At 40.6% G+C, this 9984-nt stretch overlaps 1 protein-coding gene across 1 annotated transcript; it reads right to left on the minus strand.

Moving 5' to 3' along the window:
* Positions 1-5603: 5603 nt before the first annotated feature.
* Positions 5604-8996, minus strand: zic1 (zic family member 1 (odd-paired homolog, Drosophila)). The gene is made up of 3 exons (XM_067486595.1): positions 7729-8996; positions 7137-7300; positions 5604-6709 (listed from the first exon to the last, which is right to left on the minus strand). The coding sequence occupies exons 1-3, from the start codon at positions 8687-8689 to the stop codon at positions 6512-6514; spliced, it is 1323 nt and encodes a 440-aa protein (XP_067342696.1). The 5' UTR covers positions 8690-8996; the 3' UTR covers positions 5604-6511.
* Between the last annotated feature and the right edge of the window lie 988 nt (positions 8997-9984).

Genomic DNA, 9984 nt, shown 5'->3' on the forward strand with positions numbered 1-9984 from the left:
CACTCGCTACAAGAGGTCAGAATGGCTTGTATATCTCAATAAGGTCAGTAAAAGTGTATATTGAGGATTTAGATAATTTTCTATTGACATGTTTCCTTTGACTCGTGGCATTTTCCTAGAGGTTTTAGGGATTTGGCTTGATGACACCACCTCGGTTGTATTCTTTTCTGAGTTGGCCTGGTGTCAGAAACAGTGCAATAATAAGGAAAGTAGCTACAGATGCACACACTCGCACCACAGACACACCTAAAGTGCACACTGGACTCTAGTGATGGCTCTATTTCCAGGAGCAGTCAGGCTGAATAACAGTGAGCCAAAACAATTACAAAGCACCAAACAGTTTGCAGAAATAAGCATTGATATTAGCATAGCATTGAAAATAGGAACAACTCTACATGCAGGAGCCAACTAAACAGAGGAATTATAATTCCAGTTTGTTTCATTGCACACATTTTTTACAGGGATGATTTACTCATAAGGAAAGAGGGAAAAAAATCCATTTCGATTTAAAACATTTGCACTCTAAGCACCAGGCAAGCAAAACAACCTGTATTTATTGCCTCTTCTCTCTGAAAAATATTTGAAGGTTTTGGGCAGCAGCCCAACAGGAAAACAATGAATTTTAGGCAACTGAGAGAAAAAAATATGTTGTGCATAGGCTACTGAGTTTAGTGGTTTTGCTGACATAGTGTTTATGTCTATGAATACTGTGTGATGTGAAAATATTCACTGAACTGGATAAAACTCATTCTGATCTTTTAACTACACTTTTTAAGGGCTGTACTGTAAACCATGAACCATGAGCTAATCCATAACCACCCGAAAAGGGCCAAAGAAAAGAATGAGGTTAGAATTAGAAGAAAAGAAATGGCGTCGGTTGATTGGCTTTTTTTGTTTTGTTTATGTTTTTTGGGGGGGTTAGAAAATAGGCCAAATTCCTAATCAGAAACGTATTTGCAAAATTCTTGTTTTTGTGGAAAATGGTCATTGCTAAGGATGGAGGCTTCGAACACGATGTCCAAATTGCAACTGTATCATTCTGCTACCAAATTAAAACAACATGCCATATGTATAAAAAAACAAAACAAAACAAAAGCAAATAGAGATGAGAGCCATTGTTACATTCTGTGCTACACTGAAAAAGAGCATACCACAGGATCCAACCTTTGAGAAAAAACATTCTAATGTGGAATCAGTCAAAATCTGTCAGCGATTAACTTTGTCTGGTCATCCTCACTGTGAAATAATAAGTCATTATCAGACTCATCAAAGAAGCAGATGTCGACAAGCTGCTCTGTAAGCGAGAGGATCTCTCCATTACACAGTATTTTAACACGCCACGTGTTACATTTTAGTTTTTCACATAAAATTAAAATGTTGGCAGATTTCAGTCAGGATGATGGATTCATTATACATGTTCTAAAGTATAGCCAATTATAAATCAGCTCAAATATTCAGTCAAATGGTCCCAAGTTTAAACAAAAGGTCACATCTTAAGCGGAGAAATAAAACCTGCGACTTCTAAACTGAGTTCTTTATGATAAGCTATGTTGAAATTAAGCTTTAAATGTTTTTATATTTGTAAACATGAGTAAAATGTATTTCGATTTTGAAAAATACAGAAAATGCTCACATTTAATTAATTGTATTTCAGTAAACTGTTTGAAAAATACACATGTAATTAAAAACACACGGATTGATCACTGAACTGAGTGCAGCCACTGTCCAAAACTCTCAAAGAGGTTAAACAGGAACAGGAAACTCAACAACTGATTTGAGACCCCCCCCACCACCACACACACACACACACACACACACACACACACACACACACACACACACACACACACACACACACACACACACACAAGATCACTGTCATAGTTCCCTTGAGCAAGGCATTACATCATAAGAATGACCACGGGTTTCCCAAATGCTGCGTTGGATGTATGGATATTGGATGTGTACGTTGTCCTGAACAAACGGGGCTCAGACTGACTGTGGACGTGTGCAGCAGTCTCACCCTGTCCCAAAGAGCTAACTGGAGTGGCCTCATTTAGCAACACGTCAAAGGAGACGCGACAACAGGGTGTCAGCGCCTCCACAAATCTCCTCCATGCTCTAAGCTTAATAGCATGTCAGAGAACACAACTGATGCAACGGGGGTCACCGTGAGCCTATGTTTCACTATAACGAACCCTCTCCAACCCCGGCACTGGGACTGTGGTGCCAAAGGCGAGATTAATGTCCCAATCAGTGATGCGGGTTAAATAAAATGAGCTGTGGACGATATGAGCTCCATTCTGGATTATCATAAGGCAACGTTGTGGCCAGCAGACTGGGCAAAAATGAAACAAATAATTTGTGTTTTGTTACAGCCAACATTTCAAGATGGATGAGTCCATTTCGCAGGTAAAGCGGCGAGTTGCTCCAGTGCAGCTCTGGTCCCAGTGGACAGGTGGAGTCAAACACACAAACTACAAGTAAGAGTGAGTGCTGTGGGCAAAATAACAGAGATTTAATAAAAACAGTGGAAATATTGGATCAGAATTTCGCATAGGTCTGGATTTTAGCCCAATCATATTTAGAGGAGTGTTTGACGTCAAAACAAAAGCCTGTTTAAAGGTGTTGAAGTGTGATAACTTTATATTAAAATAAAATTATTACATTAGTTTTTTGTCTGCCTTTAGTGGTGGCCTCGACTTTATTGGTAATGCAAATAAAAATAAAAAATTAAACAAAAGCGCTTAGAGTCACAATCAGAGCAGAAAGACGGATTGGGCCCCTCTGCGGTCCAGTAACATATTATACATTAGGATTATAAATCATTTTCTGTAAAATCAATGTCTGAATCATCAATGTATAAAAACTCAGACGTTCACTGGGGCTTGATTGCTCCATTACTGGCAATGACATCGTTTCAAGGCTGCAAATACGACAGGGTTTCTTGGAGGCGTTTTGAAATGTCTGCATGCCAGTAAACTTAAGTGGCCTTGACTTGAATTTGACCTTTTTGTATTAGGACTCTTTAAGCTCAGCAGATGGAGGCTGTAGGATATAGTTTTTAAAAGGTAACTCACGACTTCCAACTTGGGAGTGTAAAGCTATTTAAGTTGTAAATAGACATGACCTGTAGTATCGCTTTTGCATAGAGGCACATTTTCTCGGTAACCAAACAGTTAAACTGTGGATATTTCACTTATCGATGTAGCCCTGGTTGAGTGATGGCAGCTGGCCATGCAGATCAGGGAGCTGGCAAAAGCCTGGGTACCTCATCCATCAAGGGGCACGGGATTATAGCTTTATTCTCATGGTGGACTCTCTTCCATTTGCTTGCAAGTTTTAGGGGGGGAAAAATAGTCATTTTAAACGTTGCAGTTATCTGTCAATACAGTGTTTAAAAATAGAGCTGCCATATTCAGGGAAATGTCAAAAAAGTCCAAAACAAATCGAACCAAAAAAGCACTAAGATCAACCCTTACCAACTATTACTGTTTTTGTGTTTTTACTAGAGCAGGACAGAACAGCCCATGTTATTCCTGGCTTTAAAAATGCAGCAGCAAACATACACAGAAAGGCTGAAGCACTATTCTGTCTGATATTTGATGCGCAGATAAGCTGTCTACCTTAGTAACACAAACGTCAGGCTCGGTTTACTGGCCACAAGTGCTGGTAATAAATATTCATGATGCTGGCGCCTGCGCTTTCCCAGTACCTGAGTGTTTGTCATTTCCAGACTTGAACGTAAATACATTTAAAGTAGATGCTTTTCCTGCGCTCCTGTTAGATCTGGAGTCAGCATCAGGTCTATAGACTCCCTGAGAGAACACGAGCTGCAGCTTATCCTCAACTTTTTTTGTTTTTGTTTTGTTTGTTTTTTTTGTTTTGTTTTGTTTTGTTTTGTTTTTTGTTTTGTTTTAACGAGCATTTAAAAATTTCGCATAGGTTCAGTGTAAAGTATGAGGACAGAACCATGAAGTGGAAACTAAACCGTGTAAGATCCACGCTTTGCATGCATTCAGTCAAAGACGCAGCGTCTGGCTGGTTTTGGCGCAGGGAAATAAAAAGGAGTGTAGACTATGAACTCAAGTCTGTGGCCACAATGAGGCAAATAACCATTAATCCAAACAAATCTCCGATATAGTCCAATATTTTCCATGATTATTAAGGAGTGTTTTATTTTTTCCGAAGTTCAAATAACGAATAAAATAGTTTCAGGTGGCTCTAGTTTCCACTATCTTTCACAACTGCATTTGTCAGTCTGGCATCAGCTTTATTTTCAAATCTGGAGCACGTGTGAAATGTCCCGCCTGCCTAGAAACCCTATGAGCTCGTTTTAACACACCCACTTTAAACTATTTATATTTCCAGTTACATGTGAAAATTTTTCTATAAAGCTGCAAAGTGACTTTCTCAAACGAGTTCATACGGCGTCTTTTCTCTAGCAGTGCATCAGCGAAGCCGCAGCACTGGAACCTAGATAGATAGTGTTAAATAGAGTCGAAAAAGTCATTTTATTACCATCCTTCATTTATCTCCAAATGTAATAGTCCGTGAAAAGAAAATATGAATACATTTCAATACATTTCATCAAATCATCTAAGATGGTGGGAGCCGTGCATGTTTTTATTTTGGCTGATAAAAACGCCGGGCATGCGCAAACACGAACACGCAAACACACACTTCATCTGCCGCTGATATTGTGTGTGTGAGTGTGTGTGTATATATATATATATATATATATATATATATATATATATATATATATATATATATATATATATATATATATATATATATATATATATATATATATATATATATATATATATTTATTTAGAAGATTAAAATTGCGATTTGGCTCTTTTGGGGTGTGTGCAGCAGTTCTGACAAAGCAGCAGACTGACAGATCGTGGCTCCGTGCACACTGGCAGTGTTAACCATGATCATTCGCGGCTGCTGATGTGATCTCTGCCTAATGGGGCGGTCAAGCAAGCTGCAGCCAGGAACAATAAGGGGCCACATTGACTCCTCAGCTCTCCCTAAATCTACGAAATCCGACAAACGCTGAAAAGAAAATAAATTAGGTCTGAAAATTAGATTCCCGAACAATTAAGTAACGCAAACTATTCCGGTTTACACTGAGGAACAATCGCCGTGATTAATCGATTTAATTTGCACATTACCGGAGGGCAAAGTGTTGGATGTTAATTTTGGATAAACAGAAGATGCAGAAGGGAGGAGTGACTTTACTTATTATTGACTGTCAGTAAAGTTGTGACAGTGCGTTTAAACCACGGTGCAACCTTTAGCTCTAAATGAGCTGCTGCCTCTGACACACACACACACACACACACACACACACACACACACACACACACACACACACACAGTTGCAGATGCATGCATACACAAAGGAAATATTTTTTCCCCAACTAAACATGCCCTAATTATTTAATCGAAACTGTATTAAATGCATTGCCATGGTGGAAAGGGTCTGTTAAGTCTGCAGCAGAGTATTTTCCGTTGTGTAAAAAGAACCCATTATTTTGTTCAGATCAACGTGAAGCACTAATGAAACCAATAACCTCCAATGCATTGCATTATTGTATTTTTTAATCCTTTAATATAGTACGAAATGTATCCAAACATTTTTTGTAAACTAAATTTTACATACGAGCGCATTTCTCCATAAATACCGATCATTTCTAACATGTTACCGGTCCTTTACATGCGGATAAATATGGAAAATTGAGCTACTTACATGTAATAATACTTCCTTTCAGACAAAGCAATTGACAGAGATTTTATATTTATCACGTACATAAACAGATTGACACGGAATTTCAGGCTTTCACTACACGATTTATCGACATGACATTAAATAACAACAATGATACTGTGCTACTCAAACTGGACCTTGGACGAAAATGTTGCACTGAATAGGCTACAAAAGCACATTAATACTAAGAGTTGGTTAGGTCGACGTGTAGACTGTAGTAATACTGAATAATTCACATTTGGTACACAACTATAACATTCTTTTCAGTGAAGTCTATTCATCGCAATATTCTTTAAACCATCTCATTTTCCATATATCTAGGGACCACATTTTCACACATTCCCTTAAACTGTGATAGAACTATTTACAAAATAAAATATTACATTTTTTTGTCCAACTTGGTGAAATCCGTATGTACAAAAATTCAGGCCTCTACCCGCAGATAGCATGCTGTTTGAGATCTCTTTTGAGCAAGTCTCTCAGTAAAAATAAAGAGTCAATGAAATATTGAGGGGGGGAAAAAAAAGTTTAACTTGGTGGCTGTCCTTGCCTCCATTTAGTCCATGCATTCGCTTTCATTGACATTAAGACAGCCTTTAATTGATCGTGGGGGCCTCCCGTGTTTTTCTCAGTCCATGTTTCACGGGCTGATTTTGTAGTCTTTGATTCCAAGCAGTCTTTTCTTTTTCTCTTTCTTTCTTTTTTTTTTTTTTTAAAAAAAAAAAATATTTACACGTACCATTCATTGAAATTTGACGACAGCGTGCTGTGGCTGGTTGTGTGGTGTACTGCAGAGGCTGCTGGTGATATGGAGCTGCTGCTCTGGTTCTCTGTGGACGGGGATACTATGGTGGGAGGTGTGGAGGACTCGTATCCTGAACTGGCTGCTGGAGACGGCTGCGGTCCTGGGTTGGTGGCTTCGTGGACCTGCAGTAATGAGAACCATGTTGTGAGGATCATGTTTTGTTTTCGATTTGATATTGTGCAAATACAAAACACAAGAACCGCATAAAAAGAGAAAAGGAAAACGCTTGATTTGACCGTTTTGGACATTTGAAAAATACTAAAACAAAGCACAGCAAAAAGCATTATTCTTCTCATTAGGATCGTAATCTGATTTGTCGGTTGAAAGGAAAGAAAGAAAGAAAGTGTCAAGGCAAATTAACTTATGCTTTTGTATTTCTGTAAAAAAAAAAGGATTGGACAAAACAAAACTCTTTATAATATTACACATTTTTTACATAATGCAGTCTAGAAATGCTACAAAACACAAATGCAAATTCACAGCTTAAAACTCAATTTTATAATCTTAAGACATGTGAACACGTGGGGGGGGAAGCTTCTGGATTTTTACCTTCATGTGTTTTCGGAGGGAGCTGGGGTGTGTGTATGACTTGTCGCACATTTTGCAGAGATATGGCTTGTCCGACGTGTGGACGTGCATGTGTTTCTTGCGGTCACTGCTGTTTGCAAATCGCCTGTCGCAGCCTTCAAACTCGCACTTAAAAGGCTTCTCACCTAAATCAAGAAGAAATAAATGAATACAACATTTAACACTTAGTGGATGTCACATTACCTAATTGCACAGTGTTATTAAAAATGTATCTAGTCGTAAAAAAATAACTTAATAAAAGTGAAATCTGTTACAAATAAATCCCGTTTTACTTGAAATATTTGCTGGTTTAATTTGACCTATCCCAATCAGACTAAGCAATAATTGTGTTTAATTACATTTTTAAATGTATGACAAATATAATGACACCTTTCCTTATAAAATAACAAGACTTTAAAAAGCCTATGAATTATTTTCTGTCGACAACTGCACTAAATCACATGCCATGCTGGACTGAAGACACTCCCGGCTGCCTAATAAATAATATCCCGGATCGCATGCATGTTTTGGATGGGATATTGTCAGCATGGATTTGGGTCTGCACGGATCTTACCGGTGTGAGTCCTTTTGTGAATTTTTAGATTTTCCGATCGAGCAAATACTTTGCCACAGCCGGGGAACGGACACGGAAAGGGCTTTTCTCCAGTGTGTACTCTGATATGATTTACAAGTTTGTATTTGGCCTTGAATGGTTTTCCTTCTCTGGAGCAGTCCTCCCAGAAGCAGATATGGTTGGTCTGCTCTGGTCCCCCCACATGCTCCACTGTCAGATGGGTCACAAGCTCGTGCATCGTGCTAAAAGTTTTGTTGCACGACTTTTTGGGATTTGTCAGCTGCTCCGGCTCGATCCACTTGCAGATGAGCTCTTGCTTGATCGGCTGCCTCATGTATCGAAAGAAGGCCCCTGCTCCGTGGTGTGCGGCCATATTCATGTTCATGGGGCCATAGCCGTGCAGCTGAGTCGAAGCATAGTGATCGGACCGCGGGCTTGTAACGTGGCCGTACTGTTCGGCCCGTCCGTACATGTCCCCCGAGAAGCCCAGCCGCATCTGGCTGTTGACCACGTTGGAAGACGCATGACTCGCCGCTTGCTCATGGAGTCCTGGGAAGAGCAGGTGCCCCGCTGCATCTGAGTGTCCATGTGGCCCTGCGAAACTTCCCGAGGCGAACAAACTGTGCTGCGCCCCGGTGGCGTCCCCGAACCCCCGATTTCTGAAGAGAAAGTCCCTGGTGGAGTTGAACGCCGCCGTGGAGTAAGAGCCAACGTGGGTAGGGTGGTGATGGTGTCCCAGGGCGGCTGCTGCATAGCCCGGTGCCTGGGAGGAAAATGCCGTCTGTCCGGAGCCAATATCATGGGAGCTGTGGTTTATTTTGAAGGCACCCATCCCATCGGCGAACGGATTTATCCCCAACGCCACTTCTCTCTCTGTGACTTCGCCTGTTGAGTGATGCCGTGAGGAGCCGAAAGTAGTGACTCCTATAGTGGGATACTGCGGTCCTGCGTCCAAGAGCATCTTCAGTCTAGACTCGCCGAGACGACTGAGAGCAGAAATCAAAAAATCACGCACAGATATTCTTCCTCCCCCTCTCTCTGTCTCTTGGACCTCACTCGACTGAGCAAACTCTGAAATCCACCGATTTTCTGTTTACTTTCTAAGACGCGAGGAATTCCCCTATACCGCTCATCCGATGCTCTCGCAAAATCATGTATACATGCAATATTGTCTTTTGCGGTTTATCTTCCTGTGGCGCAACTTTCACCTCCTCAGTCAGGCGGTGAGCTCTAGACTGATAGTCGCAATCATTCCTGCAGATAAATGAATTGAAAAGACAACACAGTCCAGCCCTGATGAATGGGAGAGGAGGGGGGTAGTCATGTGGCCCCGACATTGCGCGCTCATTGGCTGAGCTCCTTTCCTCCCAATAACATCCACTCACCAAATAACAATCCACGGTGCAGGACCCACACTTCTATTGGCCTCTTTGCATCATCAATCCCAGATATTGTGAGATTGCTGACTGTGAATTTGGTTAAAAGGGCTGAATAACAACAAAACAAAAGTTGAGAAACACAAGACGACAATTGGCCTCGTAGAAAGTCAAAGCACGTTTTGCAGCCGCACACTGCACCGAGATTATAAACTAAATGTGTCAGATTGTCTTTGTTGAGAGGGGGACGTTATATTGCCAAGCAGCTCATTTGTACTGTAATTGGTAAAGTTTTTTTTTGCAGGATTAAACACTCAGAGAGATACAAGTTATTCTGTTTGACTATCTGCATCAGATAAAAGGCCACAAGGAGAAATTATATGAAACCCATCTAAGTAATTGCAGGTATCAACCGAGACGGCATAACAGACAAAGTACACAGCATCCAAAGGGGTGTGTATATACGTGCGTCAGGTGCAGGTATAGGAACATGAACTTTTTTGGGGGGTGGGGGGCGGCGTTGGATACATAGTCTGTCCACTGTCATCACTCTCTCTAAAGGTCTGTCATTATCAATTTATTCCTTCAATTCAGGGAGGGAATCAACGACCTGTTTTGTTGTGCGTCTGTTGTGCGCACTCTGCGTGTGTTTTGTGGTTGTTCCTCTTTAACACAGTGTTCCCTCGTCCACTGAAGCACACAGCAGTGGAACATCTGCGCTTTAGATTTCCACATCATCATGCTCACCGACACCTCACGTTCATAAAGTTACACATATACACATGCATATATATAATATAGGCCAGTATTTAACTTCATCAACTATCCATCATTTTAGCAGACCAGTGATGCATAAGCTGTGTGTAAAACGTTGTGGGTT

The sequence above is a fragment of the Channa argus genome, chromosome 19 (assembly GCF_033026475.1).
Source record: "Channa argus isolate prfri chromosome 19, Channa argus male v1.0, whole genome shotgun sequence".
NCBI lineage: Eukaryota > Metazoa > Chordata > Actinopteri > Anabantiformes > Channidae > Channa > Channa argus.